At 39.8% G+C, this 27,313-nt stretch overlaps 1 protein-coding gene across 2 annotated transcripts in view; it reads right to left on the bottom strand.

Annotated features, from left to right (window-relative positions):
* The window catches only part of PRDM5 (PR/SET domain 5), a gene marked incomplete at both ends in the record, with an annotated part of 204,797 nt that extends 189,234 nt beyond the window's left edge, over positions 1-15,563 (bottom strand). For both annotated transcript variants that reach the window (XM_079706169.1, XM_079706170.1), the window contains one exon: positions 15,471-15,563. In XM_079706169.1, coding sequence (XP_079562295.1) covers positions 15,471-15,563 — 93 coding nt within the window. The remainder of the gene's footprint in view (positions 1-15,470) is intronic.
* Positions 15,564-27,313: the final 11,750 nt, after the last annotated feature.

Genomic DNA, 27,313 nt, shown 5'->3' with positions numbered 1-27,313 from the left:
CCTCCATGTTGTTCAAAGGTCAAGTGTACACAGAAACACACATAAAAAACTAACATGTAAATTTTTAAAAATAATACTACCCTTCCTCTGTACAATGTATTCCATACTGTCTACTCTATTTTACTTCACTTTTGAAAAAATACTAGTTTTGCCCCAATAAAGTTAATTTCACAACTCACCAATGGGTTGCAATCCAATTTAAAAAACACTGACATAAAAACACAGATGGGGCCTCCCTGGTGGCGCAGTGGTTGAGAGTCCGCCTGCCGATGCAGGGGATACGGGTTCGTGTCCCGGTCTGGGAGGATCCCATATGCCGCGGAGCGGCTGGGCCCGTGAGCCATGGCCGCTGAGCCTGCGCATCCGGAGCCTGTGCTCCGCAACGGGAGAGGCCACAACAGTGAGAGGCCCGCGTACCGCAAAAAAAAAAAAAAAAAAAAAAAAAAAAAAAAACACAGATGGAGGAGATAAATTTCTAAGTATATTTGGCTTTCTCGATTTGGTAAAATTGCCTTCAAAGTACACTAGTGAGTATACTGGGATGATGTGGTCAAATAAACTTGAGTTTCTGTGGCTGCAAGATTACAAAAATATAAATAGTCAACTCTTAGTTATCCATACACTTGTGGTAAGAAACACTGCAGATGATCAAAACAATTTATATTTGTTTTTAGATGAGGATTTTATAATTACTTGACCCACTCCAGGCCTTCCCCTAAAGATCCCAGCACCTACTACCCACCCCCTTCTCTCTTTGTTCACTGTCATTTCTACTATACAAACAGCACTTTCTTATCATCACAGGTTTAATGTACACACTGCTTTGTTCACTAACCATTTCCTATGATATTTCTAACCTAAGAGTAAGCCTCTCCTGCCTCAGTAGGCTTCAAACCTGCTCGAGTAACATACCCATGAAAGGAAGATTTAGGGCACTCACCCATGGGTAAATTTTTTCTTTTAGATAAACCATATGATATATTGCCAGTATTTGACCATTTTTGAGCTATAAAAATTAAAATTTTTCATAGGATTCATTATAATATAAATTATATATACATGTGCATGAGCATATTAAACACCTAAAGTGAGGTTCATAATTAATGATAGGAAGGAAACTAACATTTCAAACTATCTTCTTGAAAATTTCAGAAATTTCTAGTTGACTTCCTATCATCATTGGTTTTATTTTTTGTGATTTAGTTGCTGAAGATCTCATACTAGCAGCAGAAAAACTATCAACTCTACCATTTTCTTGCTGTTAATGTGCGTCAGCATCATTATTATTACCTTCAACCTGTGACTACCTTACAAAAAACCTTCCAAGAATTCTTCACTTCTAACAATCTGAAGAGTCACTATCTCAAATGCTTACAAGGTGAGGCAGGAAAGCAGCACATTAGACAATAAACATGTGAAGGACACAGTAGGGAGTGGCCAGGAGGTGAGTTGGAGGGGCATGCCCATTTAAAAAGCTTTTCAACTCCAACTGACTGTTGTTATATCACAGGGGGAGCCCAATGTTGCAAGATATCTGCAAATATTTTAGTGAAGCTGACAACTCAAATTTGTTTGTGAAATCACTACTACTCTACATTAGCAATGAATTTCAAGTTTTCAAAATTCTGCACAGATCAAATAAAATGTGATTGCAAGATAAATTCAACCTGTAGATACCAAATGTCCAAGTCAAACTCACTTCTCAGACTGGCCCAATGCTGAGCCTACAGTGGTGCTTCTTTGCTGTTTCTAAAAAATGCAGATAAATATCCATTCAATTTGGGACCCACTGGACTAGACAATAACTTTTAATTTAAAAATGTACGATTGCAAACATGTGGGCCATTTTCTCTCATTTTGATTAATATTATTAGCAGGAATTTGAAACCAAGAGTTACTGCAGATCTCTCTCTTAGAGTAACGGGAAAAGCACTACCTGAGTACTCCAGGGATCTGGATCCTAATCCTTGCTCTGCCACTAATTATCTGTGACACATCAGGATGTCACAAACTTGGGAGCTTCAGTTTCCTCACCTATAGAACTGAGAAATGTGGATTAGCTGATTTCTAAGATTCCTTCCAGCTCTCAAATCCTATTAGAGAGAGCTTCCACAGACCAAATTTAGAACAATTTGGGGATCAAAGAGAACAAGAGTATAATTGATTGAAACACATTAACAAATTCTTAAAGCCACAATGATTGCCTGAGAGGAAAAAAAAGAATTTTTTAAATGTCTCATTTGCTGGCATAACAGCTTACTAAAATTAATAAAGAGAAAGAACTAAGCATCTTGTCCTATCTTTCAACAATTACGCTACTTCAGGATAAGCAGACAGCAGCAAGCGATGAAGGAAAGCTCTTCTTTACAGAGGAATGCTAACTTATAAATAAAGGAGGAACAGTCAAGTGAAATCCCCATTTTGAAATCCGTAATAATGTAACTGATTCAGTGAAGGATTATCAATGGATGCTAAAACCATCAGGTAAAAGGTTGACAGTAAAATAGGTATTCATACACTATCAGCTCACAGATTACCAAAGCACAAATTATCTTTACAATGGAAAAATTACGTTAACCCGGTGCTGGTATTACTCAGGGAAAAACCAGATATTATATGCCCTCTGCTAAAACGCAGTATGAAGTAAATTATTCTAGCCCTTCATTCCCCAGTGTCTGCCATAGGGATGTGACAGGAGTGTTTGCTAAACTCTCCAGGCACCTCCAGAAGCCAAAGGGCAAGTGAACATGCACAGAACTCTTCCCGCTTGTCCTGCCTCTCACCCAGCACCTGGGGAGATCCTGCTACCTAGGAAGAGCGCACATGGATAAAACACATTGAGAGAGGGAGGGGGATGATGCTTCCTATGTTCCCTCCTGTCTCCCACTGCCAAAACTGCACTATCTTCTGCAACATAAAGAGTATCCAGAGCTTCCCTGGTGGCACAGTGGTTGAGAGTCCGCCTGCCAATGCAAGGGACACGGGTTCGGGCCCCGGTCCAGGAAGATCCCACATGCCGTGGAGCGGCTGGGCCCGTGAGCTATGGCCACTGAGCCTGCACGTCCGGAGCCTGTGCTCCTCAACGGGAGAGGCCACAACAGTGAGAGGCCCACGTACCGCAAAAAAAAAAAAAAAAAAAAAAAAAAAAAAGAGTATCCAGAGGGTAGAGAGAAGTGTTTAATACACAGTGTCAGTGTGTTTCACAAAAAATAATAATAATCTATATCTAACTCTTCAGATGAGAAGAAATACAGAAGATAGGAACATTAAATAATGTGCCTTGGGAAACCATCAGATAAATCCAGATTGTGAGATACAACACAAACAATTAGCTTGATCTCTTCAGAAAGTAACTGTTATTTTTTTAAAAACGGTATGGAAAGAGGGAAACTGTTAAAGAGAGATTTAATAGACATAACCAAGTATAATAAGTGGTCCTTGAGGATCCTGGTTCAAAAATAAACAGCTATAAAAACATTCTGGAAGCACTTGGAGTAATTTGAATATGGGCTGGAATTAAAAGACATTAGGAAATCACTATTATTTTTGTTGGATGTTAAAATGACAGTATGGCTACTTAAGAAAATGTCCTTATGCTAAAATATGGAGGAATGAATTGTCATAATATCTATAATTTACTTTGAAATGGTTCAGCAAATAAAAAATATATACATATAGATGAAATAAGTTACATTCAAGTGAATCAATCTGCAGTTGAATCATTTATATGTAAAATAATGATGTTTTTCACAGAAGGAGTCTAGAGTCCTCACTTAGAACATAATTATATTTCAGTGCTAAGGTACTATGCATGTGTGTGCTCTTGCAATACAAGTAGGCCATCAATAAAGTACATTTCCAAAAAGTTCAATATGAAAAATATCCAATCTTCTTTCCCTACTAAGACTGACCAGGTAGAGACAACTTGCTTCCCTATATCCATCCTCCTTAGTACTAGAATGCTGACCTTGTGGCGGGTACTAATGTACCCAGGTAGAAAAACATTACCAGTTCCCCATTTAGACAGAGAAGATAGCTAACAACATGGAAGCAGAAATCACTGTATGAACTTACTACAAAAGCTCTTAAATGAGAGCTAAGTCAGGAGGTACACCCTAATGCCTTGGTTACTTCCTCTTTCTCCTCATCTGGAATCAAAGCATGATAGCTGGGGCTAAAGAAGCCATTTTGAGGCCGAGAGAACTGCAAAGACTTCCACCCTGACATTTTGAGCCACTGAACTGATAGCAGCAAATGCCCACCTTGTTATAGAGAGAACATAACCCCCAAGCTTTAGATTACTACAGTAGTCTCTGTTACTCTGAGCTGATATGGCAAATATCAGAAATGCACTAGTGCCCAGGATATAGCAGAATTATTCTTTATGAAATTCATCAGTTATAATATGAATATGAAATGGGAAATGCAGGAGAGTTGTGAAGGAGAAGTGATTCTGGATTATGGTGACCTGAATGCAGCACCTTTTCCTTTAACCCCAATTCTAAGTCACTTGCTTCTCTTGAGCAAAACAACTTCTACTAGCATGTATGGGTAACTGTGTATAAGTGAAGCCTTAGGTTCTGGCACAGAACTGGTGTGAGGCATTCTCTAAAGTGGGCTGAGTAATTAACTGAAAAACAGCAGAAGAGTGCTGAGGACTGGCAACTAGGGGATCCTGAGAAGAACCTGAAAGGCAGAGAAGGCTGGGGCCATAGCCCACAGTCCTTCCCATCCTTGCAGCCCAGGAAAGTGCAAGGAGACCAGAAAGCCAACAGGGAATTGACAGTCTATCTGTCACTGCAGGCCCATGACAATAGAGACCCCTTTGCCTACGGGGAAGGACTGATACCACAGAGTGTTCTTCAATAACCAGTCTTGAGCTTCGATAAAACAACCAAGGCAAATTGCCTGTAAAAAGGGGCCCAGGTGCCTATGAAGGAGACCAAGCAGAAAAATAATATCCATACTCTGTAAAATAGAACATCTGTAGCAGACAGAGTACGTTAATTAAAAGGAATTATGTTGGGAATTCTCTGGCGGTCCATTGGTTAGGACTCCGCGCTCTCACTGCCGAGGGCCCAGGTTCAATTCCTGGTCGGAGAACTAAAATCCGACAAGCCATGCGGTGTGGCAAAAAAATAATTAATTAATTAATTGGAATATGTCAATTATGTAAGAGAATTTAAGGAGATTCAAGTACAGCACTCAAAAAAAAAAACCTTTAAAAGTGAAAAAAGCATAATTTCCTAGTTAAATATTTTTAGAGAATAAATTGAAAGAGAAATACAACAACCTGAGAATCCCTTATCCAGTCAGGAAATCCTTTACAGTCAGATGGGAAGGAGAGCTACTTGACGATATACACAGATTCAGAGAGAATACTATCCACATGATTTAATGAGAAAAAGAACCATAAAAAGTCTCTAACTAAACAAATTAACCAGAACAAAGGACAAAAATCAGAAGAAAATGAATAGCTGGTGTATATACACACCTAGGTATGCAGAATATACAAGTTAAATAACAACTCTTGAAACAAGGGATATACTTTTAAAAGAAATTCTATTAAGTAACACACCATTTCATCAAAACTTAGGAATCGGGGTGAAGAAAGGCAGGAAGACAAAAGCATTCCCAAAGTTGCAGGGCAGGCAGAGGTTGGGGGGAGTGCTGAGTGGTGACAGGAAGGAAGGAGAAGAGGGAACTAATAGAGAAATGAACATCTTGTGGAAGAAATCATATTTTTTGTGGAGAATATGGTTGAGGCTCTAGCTATCAAATAAAAAAACATGTGCATCTGATTACGAAAGAGGGGAAGAAAAAGTAAATCACTAAAGAAAAAGAAGAGTAGAACTAATAAATTAACAAGAGGGGGGAAAAGAATGAATAGTGACTTGGACAGCAAAAATAAGGAAAATTCAAAATAAGTTATAACAATATAAGATAAGTAATGAGTGTAAAGATGACAAGAATAAAAACCAATTATATTAGTCATTACACTACATATGAAAAGGCTAAATTCTCTTATTAAATGAGATTGTAATACTGCATTATGAAATATAACCTAGCTAACATGATTACAAAAAGATAAAACAAAATGATAAAAAGTAAATTAAAATGAGTAGACAAAGTTATACAGATAAAAGCCAAGAAAAGGTAATAGCGTACCATACAAGGTTAAATTAACAGCTGAATTGCACTAAACAGAATAAAGCATAACGTTATGTAACGATATAAAGCATATTTATGAAGAAAATAGAACAGTGAGAAACCAGTAGCATAGAAATCTTAAAAACGCAAGAAGAACTAGAGTGGGAGATTTTAAAATACCTTTCAAAATTGGACAGATAGGTTAAGTAATAAAAAATAATAAATAAAAATATACAGAAAATGCCATTAATCTTAAAACATTCAAAGTTCAAAATCCATCAAAGATTTAGAAAGACTATCACTCCTACCCTAATAATAAGAAAGTCGATAAACTATAAAATCATAACTTTTCTTGAGAGTGCACTGGCTTACCTATGGCGGATCACAGAAGGAGGAGCTGCCGGCCACCACACAAGCAAGTAAGAAATCAATTAACATTTTAATAGTTTGCTAAAGAATGCATGTGAGACAGCTTGACTGTATAGAACCACTGGAAGCCCCAGACCCAAGGGGAGTTCACACACACATACAGACTCTTTTCCAAGGGCCTCCCCATATAACAAAGATTGGGGGACAGAAAGAAGGACAGAGAGACTCCTTCAGTGGTGCAGAAGGAAAACAGCAGCCGCTGCAAGAATGCACAACACCCCATACCTCCTGCCCTTATCTTTCTCTCATATTAGGAGAAGCCTTCAGCTAATACAAGAACATAGCAAACTCTGTCATCTCCAGGATACAAATAAAGATCAACTGCTGCTGAAGGAAGCAGTACAGGCTCAGGAATTTATACCACAACCTCAAAGGATTCTTACCATTGGGTGAGGGACAGGAAACACTCTCCCACAAAAAAACCAATCACTGATACGAGACAAAAGTTTGGCTCCTACGGGAAAGAGAGGTAGGAATGCTATGGAAACTCAACTCCCAGAGCTCAGGCTAATAAACCCTAGATAAGAGTGAAGCTGGACCAAGACAGAGAACAGAGAGAACACAGACCTCAAATAACACAGCGGTCTACTGTGGGGGAAGGACAAGAGCATGGCAACTCAGTGAGAGAAACCCACTATGATGCAGGCACTCAGGGACAGGAGAAAGCTGAGAGTAGAATAGAGACACTGAGAAAAACCTGGAGCACCCCGGCCACCACCCTAATCACAAGCAACTCTAGAAGAATCTGAAGCCTGTGGTGCACTGAAAGTAACAAAAACAACAACATAATGCAAACCCACCTTATCTCCTAACTAGGTTGACCCAAACTCCCACACTAAACAGGATAACAAAATAAAACATGTGCATATTTCCAAACATAAATACTATTTACCACACTCTGATTGTTTCACACATGACACTGGCATTCAGTCAAAAATACAAAAATAAAAACATACAAGGAAACAAGGGAAAAAACAGCAAATTCTGAAGAAACAAAGCAATCAGCAGAATCAGATGCAGAAATGACACAGACATTAGAACTATCAGACAAGGACTTTAACAATAACTATGGTTAATTTGTTAAAGAATGTACTAAAAAGGCAGATAACATGCAAGAACATAGGGGAACTATCAGCTAAGACATGGAACCTATAAGAGAGAATCCAGTGAAAATGCTAGATATAAAAATCATAGTTTCAAAAATGAATTCCTTTGACAGACTCACCAGGTAACTTAACACAGCTGAGAAAAGCAGCAGTAAACTTGAAGGCAACAGAAATTACCTAAACAAACACAAAGTGTGAAAAGAAAAAAAAAGAGAAAGAAAGCAGAACAAAGAATGTAAGAGCTGTGAGACAATATCACATCAACTGGTCTGACATACATGTAATTGGAGTCCCAGAAGAGAGAAAGCTTATGCCAAAAGTAATATTTGAAGAGAAAATGGCTAAGGATTTTCCAAAAATGATAAAAGACATCAAACCACATATAAAATAAAAAAGCAAGTTTTAAAAAAAAATTAAAGACATCATGTTCAAACTGTTAAAATGCAAAGAAAACAAGAAAAACCTTGAAAGTAGAGGAAAAAAGATTATGTGTGAAGAATGTAACTTACAGCAGACTTCTTGTCAGAAACTTTGTAAACTAAAACAAAGAACAAGTGATATCTTCAATGTAATGAGAAAAAAAAAAACCTGTCAACCTAGAGAAGATATCTTTCAAACAATAAAGCAAAAGACTTTTTTTAGAAAAACAAAAGCTGAGAAAATTCATTGCCAGCAGACTTGTGATACAAGAAATGCTCAAAGAATATGGTACCAGAATATGATACCAGACAGAAATGTAACTCAAAACAAAGAAATGAAGAGCTCCAGAAATGGAAATAAAGGTAAATAACACAATTTGCCTTATTTTGTAATTGTTCTAGAAGATAATTGATAGTATAAAGGGAAAATAGTAAAAATGTACTGTAAGGTTTATAACACACAAAATAGATGAAAATGATTGCATAAAGGATGGGAAGGAGGAACTGCCGGTATAACAACTATATCTCACTGCCTTTTTGATATCTGTTGTCTAACAGACTTGTCAAAATCAACATGCCTTAAACCAAACTGCAGATGGCGAAGGCCATTTAAACCTGTTGCACCAAAATCTTCCCCTATCTCAGTTGCTGGCTGACAAACCAATCCTCCCAATTTCTCAGGCTAAAACCCTTGTAATCATCTTCCATTTCTTCCACTTATCTCATCAGCATATTCTATCTTCAAACTACACTTCCAACACTGCCACTATCTTGGTCTAAGACACCATCACCTCTCACATGGATAACTGCAAAAGAATCCTAATAATCTCCCAGTTAACAACATTCACCCTTTGGTAAACTATTCTCCACACAGCAATCAGGGTGATCCTGATAAGCTCAAGTCAGATCATGTAACTCCTCCGCTCAAAACCCTGCAGTGGCTCCCCATTTCACTCAAAGTAAAGCCAATGGCATGCCCCAAAAGGCCCTAAGAAATGTAGGCCTGGTACCCTTCTCTTCACTATCTCTCTGACCTCCTCCCCTAGTACTTGGCCCCTCGGTAAGTCCATTCCAGCCTCACCAGTCTCCTTATTCCTGAAACACAACAGGCAAACGCCCATCTTAGGGCCTTTACTCTAACTGCTGCCTAGAATGTTCTTGCCCTAGAAATGTTTGGCTACTTCCCTCCCATCCTTTAAGTCATTGCCCAAATTTCCCAGCTAGTGAGGATTAACTGGGCCAACCACCTATGTAGAAAAACATCCTCCCACAAACGCACACAGTCTGCCAAGTCAACAATACCCAGCTCTACTTTTTCTTTTCTACAGCACTTATCACATTTTAACACAGTATAAGACTTTTCTAATCGTTCATTGTTAATCTTCTTCTCCTCTCACGAAAATGCAAGCTCTGCAAGAGCCAGAATTTCTATTTTGTTCACTACTGTATTCCAAACAGCTGGTACCAATCTTGGTAATAAACATTTACTTAATAACTGTGTAAAACAAGACCCAAAGAAATGAAAATTATGTCATATCCTCCGCATAGAATATGTTCAGTTATTAAAAATAATAAATTAAAGCCAAAGCAGATTACCTAGAGGGATTTCTATGAGATACTGCTGAATGATACTCCTTTCTCCTTTTTGTAAAATAACTTTTTAAAAGTGTGTGAATAGGTATGTGTCTGTACTCATGGAAATGAGCATGGATGTAGCATTTTATCAGTATATTGAAAAATAATTTTTGGTTTTTCTTTTTAGTGAAAGGGACGTATGGAAGAATCTGAGTTCCAATTCTGATTAATCCACTTGTGATATAACCTTCCTCACAATCAGTGTCCTCATCTATAAAACAAGGACAACAACGACCACCTTGCAGACTTGTTGTAGGGCTTAAATACAAACTGTGTAACACATCCAGTGACTATTCTATCACTTACCCTTCTGTCACTAGCAACTAGCCCAGTGCCTAACAACTGCAATTGCTCAATAAATATTTGTTGGAAGAATTAACTGTAGCTGTTATAATCACACACAAAAAACAAAATCTGAATCTGTAATAACACCAGGAAATACAAAGCTGCATTAAGTCACTCTTGTAGAGTGTAAATGTGTGAACATAGAAAAGAGATAGCACATATGGCAGGCATCGATGGTGATTATTTTCCCTCTGATTATGTTTCCAGATTAGCTATCACCAGCCACCAGGAACTGTAAACAAATATCTACTGGCAGAATTTTAGCCAGAGTATAAAGACCCATTATTTCTTCAGGAGAGTCACCTTCTGAGTGGATCAACAAAACACCTTCTTCCACAAAATCTAGTCTTCTTGTATTAAAATTTATGCATGGTGATTCTTCCTCTATGCTTTTACTTACTTTTCTTTTGGGGTTTTCTCTTTCCCATATGTTTTTCTAACCCTATACAACTTGCCTCATTTTTTTAGCTTCTTGTATTTTCACAAACTCAGATTCAAACCCTTATTTCAGTTATTTTTCTCTCGGGATTTTACCTCATCAAATGTCTTTGCTACAAATCCCTCAAAGAGAATCAAGGTGCCTGCCTTGGTGTGAAGGAGAGGGAGAGGGAGATTGTGCTGTGGAAGGAAGAGGAGCTTGCAATAGAGTTGTGAGCAGCAAGATTCCCGGCAAAGCTTCTCTGGGCTTCAATGTCTTCATCTGTAAGATGAGAAGGTGCAAGCTGGATTCCCTCTGAAGTTCTTTTAAACACCATCATTCAGAACACCATCAGAATCTATTAATTCCTATTCTACTTCTCATGTACACATTTTCTCTTCCTCTTTATAAGGGAACCACTCACCCAGGCTTTACTGCATGAATGCCAACCTTGTTGACCTTTGCTAGAATCAACACTGAAAACAAGGCAGAGGAGTCATCAACATGGTCGATCTGTAATGCATACATTTTATTGGGACCAGTATGTGAGGAAGGATGCACTGTAAAATGTTCCACAGAATGTAGACAAGGAAGAATTATACTTTGGAGCTGGGGTAGGATGTATAATGGCCCACAGAAAAGGTTTACATCCTAACCCCTAGAATCTGTATGTTACCTTACATGGTAAAAGGGACTCTGCAGATGGGATTACATTAGGGACCTTGAGCTGGGGAGGTTACTCTGCATTATCTGGGTGGACCCAATCTAATCACAAGGGTCCTTGTAAGAGGAAGCAGGAGGGTCAGAGTCAGAGAAGGAGATGTGATGACAAAAGCTGAGGTCAGAATGATGTGGGGTCATGAGCCAAGGAATGTCGGCAGCCTCTAGAAAACTATAAAAGCCAAGAAAGTAAACTCTCTCTTTAGAGCCTCCTGAAGGAACCAGCCCTGCCTACGCATCTTAGATTTATATTCTCCAGAACCATAAAATAATAAAGCTGGATTGTTTTAAGCCACTAAGTGTGTGATGGTTTGGAATCAGCAATAGGAAACTAATGCCTCCGTGCTGCCAATAAGTTGTGCCCTGAAAAGAAGCTGTGGATAAGATCCTAGGGTATCTGGCAAATTTGAACTAGGAACCTGCATTTGTTCAATAGAAGAGCAAAGTGTAGTGGGAGACTGCCCTAGGGTTCAAGGGCACAGGATGCCACTCAGGAGTCCCTAAGGCAAAAAGGCACAGGGATGAGAGGGAAGGAAGCCAGGAACTGAGCTACCCCAGTGGGGTCAATTCACTGTGGCTGGTGTGTATCAAGGGACGTGAGCCTCATCAATGCTCCACCAGGAGGCTCCACCTCCATTCACTCTCTAATGCATCACCCCGTTTATTTCTTTCACTTAACACATGCTGCAACTGTCTTGGAAATCTTCCCTTCCTTTACCTGTTTGCTACGTCTCTCCCCACACAAGAACACAAGCTCCATGTGGACAAAGACCTTGTCTGTTTTGCACCCGTCTGTATCCCCAAGGCCTAACACAGTACTGCCACACCTGAAAGACTAAATGACTGAAAGTCAGAGGGGAAGAAAAACCAACAGCCTACAACAAACCTCAAGGAAACAAAGACAGGTAGTGGTATATTTGCCACCTTAACCCTTTCCATAAAATCACAGAATCTGAGAACTCAAAGAAATCTTATGGTTTACCTCTGCACTTTCTGAGTTCAAACACAATGTCAAACACACCACCGCCTGGTTAATCATATAAGCTGGCAATGAAAAATATGGTCATTGATATAAAACATGTAATGTAGTGAGATGTTTACATAACTTTTCATTGTATGTATACTTCCTATATTAGCTTTGAGTACCTAACATTAATTTTAATCTGCATAGTAACCTAGAATTCCACATCTTTTTTACAACATTAAACTGTGCTCATGAGATAACACATGGCAAGCACGTAGAACAGGGTCTGGGGTGCTAAAGTGTTAAATCTACTATTTTGTATTATTTTTTATCTTATCATTAGCAAATTGCAATGCGTATAAATGTGAATGAACTCAGGCCTCCTTTTTCTACTCTAGGGCTTTCCAGCAGACTCTCATCCATTCTTTCTCCAAGAATAATGGCTCACACAGAAATATCTACCAGATGACCCTCTCTTCAGGCAATCTCTAAATTTCCATAACGGCAAGAAAAGGAAAGGACTTTCCGTAATGGCAAGAAAAGAAAAAGAAGTCTTTCCCATTTCTTCTTCTTGTCGTTTTGTACATTTTATAGAAGAAAAAAGAAAAAAAAAAAAAGCAGCAGCAGCACCAGGCCTACAAAAAAGGACAACTGCCAAGGAAACACCGAGTGGGACTAAGGTGGAGCCAGGGAATTAGGTGACTCTGCTGCAGGGACTCCACTCTAGGAGACTCCACACAAAAAGGGGTGGCTCTAGAAAGGGATTAGGGATCCCATTGGTAAGGGAATCCCCAATCAATATGGTGAATGTAGCGGGGGTAGAGGGTCTAGCAAAATCCCCCAACCTCAGTACAGCTCTGGATTAGATTCTCTGAACTGAAACCAATAGATGACTTGAATTGCAACTGTTTTTGAAAAACAGAATTGTTATACAAGCATACGTGTTATAAAAGTGTGATAAAACTTCTGTGATACATTCCACAATTTGTTTAGAATAGAGAACATAAAAACTTTTAAGTAAGGTCCTTAATAGAGCTGCTGAAATACTTTTTCGCAGACCCTTTGATTAATGGCCAGAGTTAAAGCTAGTACAAGGTAACTGCAAAAATATTTAAGCATAGAGAAACTATATGCAAACTGGTAAGGGATGCACTGATATTCAGCTTTAGCTTTACAGTATAGCTAAAATCTGCTATTCAGCTTCAGCTTTGTCCTCAGCTTCTGGAAGGCAAAGGAGCTGAAGCCTACTTCCAGGTCATTTCTGGCATCAATGAACCTGTCAGTGATCGATGACCTTATGATTATCTTGTGATCACAACTAAACTATATCACCAATAGTATGTCATTTGGATTTATTGCAAACATCTGCACATTCACTTGAACTATAGGTAAGCATTCTAGATGTGACCTGGATGAAACCATGCATTTTACATGTTGAAGTTACACAAACCAGGAAAGGATAAGTATCTGTAAGTACTGCAATAATAAAATGCAATAATATATGATTTTGGAAGCTGTTCATTCTACACCCCAAAATAATTTAAAACTTCCAAATAACTTATTTCATGGAAAAAGAATTTGGAATTAATAAAAATATCAAAAGAACATACATCGGCCAGCTGTTTCTAAAAACCTAAATAATATAAGGCAAAAAATAAGGATAATTTAATAATTCTAATATTTGTACAATTTTTACTATATTACTATTAAAAACATAAAACAAAATAATGTTTAAGAACTGTGTTTAATTTTTAAGTACTTATTTTTAGTCCTGAGACCTTCAAGAAAAATCCATTTGGGAATTTCATATCTTGTGAGAAAATTAAAAGCAGAATCTCAACTTCTGCTTTGAAAGAATGTTGATTTTAACATTTACCCTTTTGGCAAAAACATCTATTCAGATCAAGTGTTTACACCTGCTTTTCTCCTTTGAGCATTCTCCCAAACTCCCATCTGAAGGAGTAAATACGGGGTTTATTGTTTCCAATTTTACCCTGGGAGATACTTACAGACCCTGCTGTCAATGAAGGCCTTCTGAAGCACCTGTGCACCTTTCTTCACCTGCTCCTTAGGTGAAGGGGTGGGGAAAGACTCATACTCAGATGAAAGACATCCTGGTGTCTCCGGTGCATCTTGTGAACCTCTTGTTAGCCCACCTTAACTGAACAAGCCTGCTGCTGCCCAAACCTCACCCCTACACAGTGGGGGTGAGGGGTGCTGGGAAGCTGGCAGAAACAGGTCTGGGAAGGACATGAGCTTTGGACTAAGAAGTGATGGGTCTGAAGCCTAACTCACTAACTCAGCAGGAAATTTAACCTCCAAGTACTTCTGCTTTCTCCTCTCCTACAAGAGGATTAAGACTGTTCGCACAGGAGTGCTGTGCCAGTGAAGTTACTAACAGAGGTAACGCAGCAAGCATGGGCCCTAGCACCAAATATCTGCTCAGTAAACGGTGGCTCTCATGACCCTAGGCATTTCACCACTGCCTCCGTGATTTCACACATCCCTTGAAACGGCTATAACAACAGGTTTCACCGAATCCAAAAACTTGGTATTGTCCAGTAATCTCTCCTCCTAGGCCTTTGCTTTCAACATCCAACATTTCCAGGTCGTTCCCTTAGGGCCACTGCCATGTGCTGGTCCTACTCACGTGTCTCTAAATCTCTGGAAGGAAAGATCCGAGGAAAATCCAGAAAAGCTGAGAAAAAAGTTCAACGATTCACGCAGTATCTAGCTGGCACCTCCCAGGATTCACATTACACATTTTGGAAGGAAGGAAAGAACTGCGGGGTGTCTGAATGACATGCTAAGGCCTGCGTTGAGCTGCGCTCTGGGCAGCTCCCCGCAATCCCCACAGGGAAAGTGAGGCATTCCCTACAGGAAGAAAGGCGGCGATGGAGCTCGTGCGCGCCTGGGAAGACACCCGCCCACGGGTGCCTCTGCCCACTCCCGGAGCCGACGAAGAGGGAGGCTCCATCCCGACTCACTTCCTGCAGGGGAGGAAAGACATCTTGCCGCAGGGCGGCCGGCGGCAGTTCCGCCTCTGGACCGGCCGGCTGCAGAGCGCGCCCCGCCGACACCTACGTGGCGCTGCCCGCTCGCGAGGCGCGGCGGGCGAAGGCCACCCCCGCCGCCCTAGCCTCCCCGCGGGGCTCCCGGCCGGCCCGGCGAGGGGCGACGCGAGTGAAGCCCGCGGAGCCCCCGGCCCGGCGGAGGGGCGAGCCCGGGAGGCGCAGGGCGCACGGCGGGAGCAGAGGCGCGCAGGCCGCCGCCGGGTCACCCACCTTTCTTACTCTGCGGGCCGTGTAGAGCCCCATCCCGTCCTGAACCCGGGAGGACTTCAGGGAGAACCTGTCCGGCACGTACATGCCCAGCATTTTCCCAGCCGCGGCCGCCGCCTCGCTTAACACCGGCGCTATGCGCCCGGGAGGCGACACATGGAAATTTGGGGTGCCGGGGTGGAGGGGAGAGGCCGGCGGGGAAGAAGGAAATGGAGTTTTCCTCCCAGAATCCCCACCTCCCCGCCGATTCCAGGATCCCCCGCGGCTCAGCCCCTCCTCGTCCCGGGTCTAGCTCGGCCCGGAGCCGCCGAGGCCGCAGCTGCCATTGCTGGCGCGGGGGCGTGGGGGGCGCGGGCCCGGGCGCTGCGGGCGCCGGGACGCTGCGGGCGCGGGGACGCCGCGCGCTGATTGGCCCGAAGTTAGCGGCTCGGACCCGCTCCTGGGCGTGGAGCCCGGGGCAGGGCTGACCCCGGAGCTTCGAACCCTGAGGCCGGGGAGCCAAAACGACCCGCCCGCACCGTGCGCCCCGCGCAGCCGCGTGCGGACCCGCCCTTGACCAGCTCTGGGTTTTGAGTCTCTGAGCTTAAACTCCCAGTCGGTGAATTTTGCACTCTTCAGATGCAAAGCGAAATGGGCCTTGACCGAGCTGGGGCCATCCTCCAAAACAACTTTAGAAGTTCTAGACCGAAGGCATACTTACTGCCTAACTACTGAGAACAATCCCTGGGGTCTAGGAAATTTTAGTACTTTTACATCTGAGTTATGCATCTTTGGTTTATTTCATGCTTGTTTCAGAGGTTCGAACACATAGGGGACCAATAAATATGTAGATTAACGTTCAGAGAAAGCGGGTATACGCAGCCTGCAGCTAATCCATTTCAATTTAACTCAAAATTTGTCGTGAACAATTGAAGTAATATTTAAATCCGGTAGAAACTAGTTCTTTTCTGGTGTCCTAATCCCTGGGAAATTCTTACACTTCCAAAGATGAGCTATTCCTGAGTCCTCTCTACCTTGAAAATCACCAGACCAGATTTTCAGACATAGAGCAGTGGAGATGGGGGAGATAAGAGGGAATGACCGAGTGGAATCTGGAATCACGGCTGTGAAATAACACCATAAGTCTTCTTTTAGTGTTTTTTGTTTGTTTGTTTGTGTTGTTTTTTTTTTTTTTGCGGTACGCGGGCCTCTTATTGTTGTGGCCTCTTCCGCTGCGGAGCACAGGCTCCGGACGCGCAGGCTCAGCGGCCATGGCTCACGGGCCCAGCTGCCTCGCGGCATGTGGGATCCTCCCGGACCGGGACACGAACCCGCGTCCCTTGCATCGGCAGGTGGACTCTCAACCACTGCGCCACCAGGGAAGCCCCAAGCCCCTTCTATTTGTGTTTTTAATGAAGTTAATAGGTATCGATCGCAGTGGCGCTCAGAAAGAACTTTAGAAGGATGTTTCATCTTTCAAGAGGAACTGGGTGGTCTCTACTCATTTCTCTCGATATTCTTGGTAATTTTCTACTCTGGCTTCTTTTCTCAGGAACTATTTGATGTTCCCAATAAATATTTGATGTTTCTTATAAACTAATAGTAATAATAATAATAATTTTGACAAAATTAAAGGCCACACTATTTTTAAAAACTCAACTGAATACATTTTAAAGATCTTATTGGCTTTATTCAACAATTCGTGGTTTAGACAACATCCAATCTGGCAGATAGGAGGTCTGAGGAGCTATACAAAGTAAAAGGAAGCAGGAACGAGGAAGTTATACCAGGCAAAAAGTGGATTGGCTATTGCAAGGTATCTTTCTCTTAGGGGATGGTGGGAGCCTGTTAGGCACATTACCTAAATAATGCTGAACAGGCACCTCCCAACTGGCTGGCTTAAGCTTCCATTTCTAGAAGAGACGAAATTGTAATTAAGTCTAAGTTTGGTGATGGAGAGTTTAGCATAAGGGACTCCATTGGGGCCTGTTGTCTTGTTTTTAGCAACACACATGGAAATGATTCCTGTGTCTTCTGGACTAAGGAAAGCTTTGGAACACAAACAGTTCCTAATTTCCTAAATAGGAGAATTTTATTAAAGTTTAGAAAAAGATTTTTGAAAAAGCATTATGAAGAAAATCATGTAATAGAAATATTTGGAGATTTTAAAGAACAGGATAAATAAATGATCTTTTTTTTTTTTTTTTTTTTTTTTTAACTGAAGAGTAGGTAGCTTTGCCAGGGGTGAGAGGAACAATGCCTTAATCATTCTTTGAGTTTTGTTCTCTTTGACCTACCATTACAGACATCTAACTTCCTGTAGGTGGATATGAATTAATAAATAAACAAAGTTTGTTTGGGGGAAATTTGAAATTAGATGGCCTTGAAACATGTAATAGGGATTCAATAAATATGTCTTGATTAGAAGTCCATTCTGAGGCTAATCTGAGATTTTCAAATTAGTCAACAGTGAGCCTAGACTCCAACTGTTGTTCCTCAAAGAATCTGGACTAAGTAGGTTTTCCTGGAATCCTTTAAGCCAGTGCTAAAATAAGGCCAGACCAGGTCCACTGGGCCCAGCTGGAACCAGACCACAATCCAGAGGGTGGCCATGGCACTTTCCCCAGGGCGCTCAGTCCTTTGTCACACACAGCTTTTCAGCCCTGGCCCTCAAGCCACCCTGGCTCCTCAGTCAAATGCTCTGCCATGTCTCTTTGGGCACAAAAGCTTCCACAGTTTTTGATCACTAGAGAGAAGAAGAAATGTTTTCTAGACTTGGTCTGACGCAAGCCTCATTCACTGATGACCCTTGCTTTGGCATAGCTCCCTTTTGGTTGCTGCTATGTGTCTAGGGAACAAAGTTGTCAGCTTGAGAATGCTCATCTTTCTGAATGTAGGCATCTTTACTAATTAGGAAGCAGTGATAAAAATAAATTAGTTTGTGATGATAAATCTGAGATTAATAAAATGAAAAACTTTCTAGATCTTTTATGAATCTCTGTCAGAGATTTTGTTACAACTAATGCAAACAGTATATTTCATTAAAGCATGCAATGTTCTGTTTATCTATTTGTTGGAGTTTTCTGAAGATCTACTGCCTAAAACATAGAAAACAGAAACAAAAAGCTCTTAATAATAATCTCTCTTACAACACATAAAAAAGGATATGTGCTTGCCCGATGAAAATGCACATACTGACTGGAAATTTGATTTTGAAGCCTATAAGACAGTAGTGGTACGATGAGTCATTTCTTAAAACTTTTAAAGCTAGAAAGTGACCTTTCAACATTGTCTTTGAAAAAAGGGAAATTAAAATTCTGCTTTATATCAAGAGTTTAAATACAGTCTTAAAAAAATAAGAAAATCAAAATATTGAAATTAAAGTGCTACCATGCACCTGATTTACTTATTATAGAAAATATTGCACTATCTTGAGACAAGAGAAATGACTCCAAATACATTTCTCCTTATTTTCAAATTTGCTTTTGGAGGAAACTTTTTTCATTGATATGCCTAAAGCAAGCTCTAGTTATTGAATTCAAACTTGTGTACTGGTGCAGTCCTTGTTTTTCATTACAGGGGAAGATTTAATTCTATAATTCTGTAATAAATAATTATTTTACCACACATACTGTAAAATCTTTTGATTGTGTCTCAATTATTAATGACTGTTTCCAACTGTCATGGTAGATTAAAAGCCTGATAGGAAAAAAATACTGAGGTTTATTTATCTTTAGTTTCCTGAGAGTCAGAAGGACTTGTAGTGAATGAATATAAAACCAAATTTCCCGAGCAGAAAAGAATAAAGATGTATTGGTTTGGCCAAAAAGTGCCTTCAGTTTTTAAGTAAAATAAAAGACACATTTTTCATTTTCACCAAGAACTTTATTGAACAACATATTCACCGTTTCGTTCCACTACCTTCTGCCATTTTTCAGGCAACTTCATAATTCCACCTTCCCAAAATGTTTTATCTTTTTGAGCAAAGAACTGTTCCAGGTGGGTGCCTTTTACAAGTAATTGAAATTTTTTGCATTAAGAGAATTTTGTAAGGACCTAAATAAATGGAAATCCGAAGGTGCAATGTCTGGTGAATATGGTGAATGAATCAGAACTTCCCAGCCAAGCTGTAACAGTTTTTGCCTGGTCATCAAAGAAACATGCGGTCTTGCATTATCCTGATGGAAGATCATGTGCTTTCTGTTGACTGATTCTGGACACTTTTCATCGAGTGCTGCTTTCAGTTGGTCTCATTGGGAGCAGTAGTTGTTGGAATTAATTGTTCGGTTTTCCGGAAGGAGTTCATAATAGAGGACTCCCTTCCAATTCCACCGTATACACAACATCACCTTCTTTGGATGAAGACCAGCCTTTAGTGTGGTTGGTGGTTGTTCATTTCACTTGCCCCATGATCTCTTCCGTTCCACATTGTTGTACAGTATCCACTTTTCATTGACAGTCACAATTTGTTTTAAAAACGGAAAGTTTTCATTTCATTTTAGTAGAGAATCGCATGCAGAAATACGGTCAAGAAAGTTTTTTTCGCTTAACTTATGTGGAACCCAAACATCAAAGCAATGAACATAACCAAGCTGGTGCAAATGATTTTCAACGCTTGATTTGGATATTTTGAGTATGTCGGCTATCTCTCGTGTGGTATAACGTTGATTGTTCTCAATTAATGTCTCGATTGATCGCTATCAACTTCAACTGGTCTATCCAACAGTGTAGCATCGTCCAGCAAGAAATCTCCAGCACGAAACTTCGCAAACCACTTTGGACACGTTTGATCAGTCACAGCACCTTCTCCATATACTGCACAAATCTTTTTTAGTGTTTCGGTTGTGTTTTTACCTTTCTTGAAGTAATGAGGCATAATATGCTGAAGATGTTGCTTTTATTCTTCCATATTCAATATTAAAATGACTACACGAAAATTCATCAATTTTGATGTCTTTTTTTAAATGCACACTGATATGACAGCTGTCTCATACAATCTAAGAAAACTGTTTTGAATGAAGTGAAAGACAACTAAGTGCTACTAGAGCCATCTTATGGAAAAAAAAGAATGAATTTTTTGGCCAACCCAATATTTGCTGTGACTCAAAGAAAAAAGAAAAGAAAAAAATCCTTAAAAATAAAATCTGGAGTGGGGTTGTTGGAGTCTTGCACTGAAACCATCCTCTCCATAGCATTGATTCCACAGTAGCAATAGTGCCATGAAAGATGACGCTGAAACCTGAAAAAGTCTGCACGTTAAATTTTCCTTAGTCTCTTGGTTTTGAATGACGACACCAAAGACTTGTATGCAGTACCAGAGAAAAATCATAAAATTCTTTAATTATAAGAAAGCTAGAAGTTGTTGGGACTACAGTGAGTGTTGTTATAAAAAGAAAAGCCAAAGAGTTAATCAGTGGTCCTCTCACCCCAAAAGTCAGATGCTGTTCATGGAGCAGGTATGGAAAAGTAACATGAAGCTGAAGTAAAGTGAGAGGAAGAAACCAAGAAGGATAATTATTTCCATGTATTGAGCCTAGTATATGCCAGAAACTGGACTGGATAGGTTCTTCCTATCCAGTATCTTAAAGCCCTAACAGCCCTACCATAACAGCCCTGCAAAGTAAATGTCACTAACTCCATTTTACACACAAGAGAGAAGTGATTGATCTTAATCAATTTCATGAATCCATGAAGTGGTGGAGGTAAAAAAACTCAGGACTTTGTTTCCGATGTCCTTGATTCTACCTCCAGCTGACTCAGTCTGGCTCACTCTCTAGTTACACTTCCCATTAGGCTTAGCAGCACCTCCAGAACAAGCAGAACTCTCCATCTTTCTCTCTCCTTCCCCTTCCCCTTCTTCTTCTCTTTCTCCTTCTCCTTTTCTCTTTCATGTCCCCTCCCAATCCACCTCCAACTCCTCTAGAACTGGGCAGAAAATTTTACTGGCCAAGGTCAAGTAAATAGTTATCCCGAGGTCAGATGCTCCAGGTTGATCCAAATGACTGTGTCTAAGAGAAGACAGAATTATATGTTTCTCCAAAGATATCCCCTCTGCAGAGAGGGCTATAAGATAAGACTCTGCTTTTACAGAAAGTTTCTCTGAACCTGGCAGATATTTTGAGGCTTAGCCTATTTATAACCACAGCCTAGCTCATCCACAATTTTTTTTTTTTTTTTTTTTTTTTTTTTTTTGGCGGTATGCGAGCCTCTCAGTGTTGTGGCCTGTCCCGTTGCGGAGCACAGGCTCCGGACGCGCAGGCTCAGCGGCCATGGCTCACGGGCCCAGCCGCTCCGCGGCATGTGGTATCTTCCCAGACTGGGGCACGAACCCGTGTCCCCTGAACCGGCAGGCGGACTCTCAACCACTGCGCCACCAGGGAAGCCCATCCACAAATTTTTAATCCACAGAAATGATAATATTTAAAAGATTCAGTAATTAACCAAAAAGCAATACCAATGCTCTTGTTTGTCAGAACCACTCAATTTATTCTACTGGTTTCCATTTTCCCTTACTAAAATAAAATAGTTACTGAACTATTATTAAAAGGGAGGGAGGGGATCACCTTCTTAATATACCATTCCAAATGAGTAAGGAGGAACTCAGTTTAAGTGATCATTTTCTATAAACTCTCTGATACTATGCAGAGAGTAAAAATCATGATAATAATAATAATAATCATAATGTCTTACTAATTCTTTAGCACAGAGGCAAGAACCAACTTTTTCCATAGAAAATGTTATTTCAAATAAACATCACAGTTGAGTGCTGATGTCTTGGTGACCTCTCAGTACAAAGGGAAGCATACACAACCAATGATGTAATTCCCTACTGAATTGGGGTCTCCATAAGGCCTCCTCTCTGCCCACTGTTTCTTTCTTCTCACATTTGGCAGATTGAAGTTTCACATAGTATTTCATCATCAGAAAGGTAAATTTCTAACTCCATCCTGTTAGGCTGAGTATTAAGGCAATCATAGCAAATTAATACTGTTTGAAGATCATTAATTTTAAAATTTCCTCTGTAGTTTCCAATTGCAACCAAGTACCATATTAACATATGTTTACATATGAATGAAGAACATTATTTTTTACTTAGCCTTTTAGGTGAGTTCAGGAAAATAATGTACATCAACATTGGTTTACCTAGTTTCAAAGTTTTTGTAACTGGCAATGGTATATGGATGTCACTTATTTCTAACACATCAACAAATTTTCTGTTGCTGAAATATGTCTGCAGATCTTAAGCTTTTATATCCAAACCTAACTTGTGAAGTATAGTATTTAAATAGAATACGTGACTGAAATAAGAAACAATATATTATTCTGAAAGTTACTAATACTGCTTGCCCTGAAGGTAACTTAAATCCTGTGTTATAAGAAACTTGTCAACATATGGAAAACCAAATTGGAAGGCTTCTGGCTGTGTGACAGGTGTATTCTCTGGAGAAAAGATACCCCCAAGATTTTAAATAATCAAATATGGCAAAAATAACAGATTCTCTTATATCCTTGGGTCAAATGTTTCCTCCGTGAATTATAATCCAGCCAGCCTTTGCACTGCTGTTCTCTTTGCTTGAGGTATTCAGTTATTATAAGTCTCTCCTTTATAAAAGGCCACTATGCAGCTGTGAAGAAAAAACCGGCATCATGCTGATTCCTCAAGTCATCATTTCTGAATGTTTCTGCAAAATTTTACCACAAAGAACCCTAGACCAGAAGGAAGCAAAAAGACTTTGTAAAAAATCATACAGATTGTGCCAGAGTCTGTGCGAAATTATGCAGGCTACCCACAAAAATAGCTTCTGGAAACCTCTTCCTCCAGACATAACTGCCAGAAGAGTGTCCCTCCATTTCTCCTACCATGGGGAACTCCTTTCTATTAGGAGAGCTTCCCAGTCTCTCTGTTGGAGTGGTGAGGGGCCATGGAACAGCAAGAATTTTGGAATCAGGAAATATGGAGTTTGAATCACAGAGATGAGAAGTATTAACACGAGACCATAGGAAAGGTTAATAACCACTTGAAAACTCTATTTCCTTGTATGTACAATGAGGATGATAATGCCTATTTTGCAGAGCCCCAGGCACAAAATAGGTTCAAAATAAATGTAAGTTATTATTATTATTACCATGGACCAGGACTAAGTTTCATAGCTACACTGCAGCGTTCTTCACCGAGCCATCTGTAGTTTGCTATAATGACACAGAAGTGAGTCCGTTAACTTGTACTGAAGCACAGGGCAGCCCCCAGTCATCCTTCCAGGGCAAGAATGATGTCTTTAATATCTGTAAAATGTGGGCTATAAGACAATGCTGCTTCCATAGAGACAAGCCATACCCTAAAAATTCCCAGTGAGAGCTTGTAGGAAACTCTTTTCCTCCCTGGGCTCATAGATCATTTGTGTCTCTCAAAGGGGGAGAAAAGAAACCTACCAGCAGTTAAATTCTGTTAAACATATTTTGTTAGTTTGGAGTCCTTGATAATACTCCCAATTTATTTAAAACTTCGTAAGTTCTTCAATTTTTAACTCAAATTATGTGGCATCCATCTAAAAAGTAAACCCTTAAGACCATTATATATTCCTGCAACAAGTATTTCTAGAACTCCTAACGATATGCCAAACATAAGGAACAAGCAATACAAGTTCTCAGACTTTGCAAACTTAAGAGCGCATGACAATTTCACTGTAACGCACACTACTTCAGGTTGGGATGAGGAGAGAAGGAGCCTCTTTTTTTTTTTTTTTTTAAAGAAGATGTTGGGAGTAGGAGTTTATTAATTAATTTATTTATTTTTGCTGTGTTGGGTCATCGTTTTTGTGCGAGGGCTTTCTCTAGTTCTGGCAAGCGGGGGCCACTCTTCATCGCGGTGCGCGGGCCTCTCACTATCGCGGCCTCTCTTGTTGCGAAGCACAAGCTCCAGACGCGCAGGCTCAGCAGTTGTGGCTCACGGGCCTAGTTGCTCCGCGGCATGTGGGATCTTCCCAGACCAGGGCTCGAACCTGTGTCTCCTGCATTAGCAGGCAGATTCTCAACCACTGCGCCACCAGGGAAGCCCCCAAGGGGCCTCTTTAATGTGCTACAAGGGATGTCCCATGCAGTCCTTGTTGCTGTCCAGTTGGAGACAGAGTTTGTGGGGAAATAAAGTCTTCCTGACAAGGAGGCTTCATCAGCATTTCTGTCACTATAGGCTTTATTTTACTAATAGAAAGGGAACAGAGAAATGGAGCAGTCTCATTAAAGACAGAGCACTGTAGTCTTGCAGGGACACAGCAAGCATCCGGCAGAGTTCACAGCATCAAATGAAAACAACTCAGCATTAATACCTTGTATTTGAGCAAGTGCCCAAGCAAAGAGGAGACTCGGCTGCAAAATTCCTAAAGGTGAAAGTTGATAGGACATTTCAACCGGAAAGAACAATTATGAGGTACATATTAGACACGATAGACACAGAAGAGGATTCACAAGGGCCGGAGCTGATTCTTTACACACTGGGAAATGGGAAGACATGGAACAAATACTAGAACCCAACAGGTACATAGCATATGTAGTAAATTGTACACATAGCACATGATATACTGGTGTGAGGAATAAACTGAAGATTGTTATCATCTTAAATAGATCTTTCATTAGGTACTAAAAAAGTTCCTCCAAAATTAATTAACTATCAACACAGAACTGAATGACCTTTACACATGCTTTGCCATAAAAGTCTGATGCCCAGAGTAAATAACACACAATCAGCAACATGCCTCGCAAAATTCTGTCTACATAGGACTTAAATTTTTCTGGATATGCTATTACTTTGAGATTTAGAAAAGATAATTAAAGTCAACACCAAAGAAATGGAACTATTTGGAATCTTTGTAATAGTTTTCACACAATGAGAATGTGGAGATGAAATAATATGAGTTAATCTTAAAACTATTTGGTTCATTTATTTTGAATTCCTGGGTCCAGTTATTTCACATGCATTCCCCTCTTCCACCCTCTATTTCCTTTCCCTTTTCCTGCCAGTCTCCTGGAGCTCCACTGTTATTATATGCTATAAAAAATATTTTACTCATGCAACTGAAATGCTCTTTAACTTTCAAGCTCAGTAGGAGAAAATGTAGAGGTGTTTAATTCTCCAGTTTTTTATTTTTTCATGGGAAATGAAAGTCAAAATCTGAAAAGTAGCAACCTGCAGTAAAACATTATTTTTCTTCTTTTCCCAATATGTCAAAATGGCATCATGTTCAAATGCTTTATTACAGTTAATCCTAGCCAATTTAAATGTCCAGTTTCTCAATAAAGCACGAATCAGTAAAAGTCAGTATCTTTGCAAATGTGATTCCAAATTTTGCCCTCAGATAGTGTAACTAAATTTCCACTCACTTCACTGGGAGTTATAAAAAGTACATCTGAGGGGAGAATTTGGCCCATGAAATTTAAAATGATTGTAGAGTAAGTAAAATATTTCTTATGCTTACGATTATATAGTAGCCATGGAAATTTCAAAATGAAAACATTAAAAGCCTATAATACAGCAAAATTCAACTAAAAAGAACTTGTTAATTTATCTAGATTTGAAGAGTTTTAACTCATTTTAAAGAAAACATCTAATAAAGAATGCTTTATTCGTTCATTCAAAAATATTTATTCATACCAACATCACTTTTTTCAAAGGATAAGTATTTCCTAGCCCAATAATATTCCATATGGCAATTAGCTCTAACGTAAAATCTGAAGAAGCTCCAACTATTGCCTATATTAAGAAAGAAAAATTTGGTCCATGTAAGATATTTAGTTGCAATCATATGATCCTCACACTTGTTCTAAGAAGACTAGAGATAAATACTGAATAACTAAAATAATTTAAAAATTACCAAAAATTGGCTTTAATTATTTTTAATCATTTTCTTCACTGGATTCATAAGCCAAAGTTTATTTTAGACCTCTAGTGGTACAACCTCACTCTGTTTAATCACTCCCATTTTCCTATTTTAGAAATAGTCTGCCAGCATCTCGGCTTGAAATACCAACTCCCTTTGTTTACCAAATGTCTTGTATTTATTTACCTATTTATCTTTTTTTTTTTTATTATTGTTTGGCCATGTCACGTGGCATGCAGGATCTTAGTTCCCTGACCAGGGACCGTACCTGTGCCCCCTGCACTGGAAGCGCAGAGGCTAACCACTGCACAGGAAGGAAATTCCCCAGATGTCTTGGATTTAGATTCACTTTATTCCTATCTTGCCTCTTCCCATGTCACTGGCACTCTCCATAGTTTAGACCCTCGAAGTTCCACATCTATTATAAAATTTATATAACATCCTTACTCTAGCTTTTTTTTTTGCTTGAATGTACTGTAGACGTCCCTGTTAGATTAATATTCCTTACATATTTTCTTGACACTCCCTTTCTCTAATAACTTGAATAAGTCCATATACCACCTGGATATTTCAAATCCTTTTCCTGAAATCAAAAGGCTGTCCACTATATGGTTCCATCCTACCCTTCTAACCTTAACTCCCTCTATTCTTTTAGAATTCCCTGTTCAATTAATTCCACTTATTCTCTCTTCTCTCAGACTTTGTGACTGCTGGCTCAATGTTGTGCTTACATTTTTTCCATTGCCTGAAATGTCCTCTTCATTATTTTCTTCTCATTTAACTTCTACCACCCTTCACAGTCCAATCTGTGTTTCTGCTTTTCCATGAAACCATTTCTGATCATCATAGTTGGAAGTGATCTCTCCTGCTTTATATAGCCATGGTTTGTTTTGTTTATTCCTTCATTTGGCACTTAACATCATTGTCTTACTTTGTTAGGTGTGTGTGTGTGCCTGTGCATGAGCATGTGTGTGTGTGCGTTTCTCTGTCATATTT

This window comes from Hyperoodon ampullatus (genome assembly GCF_949752795.1).
Source record: "Hyperoodon ampullatus genome assembly, chromosome: 1".
In the NCBI taxonomy this organism is placed as follows: Eukaryota; Metazoa; Chordata; class Mammalia; order Artiodactyla; family Ziphiidae; genus Hyperoodon; species Hyperoodon ampullatus.
This window is presented reverse-complemented; position numbering and strand designations above follow the sequence as displayed.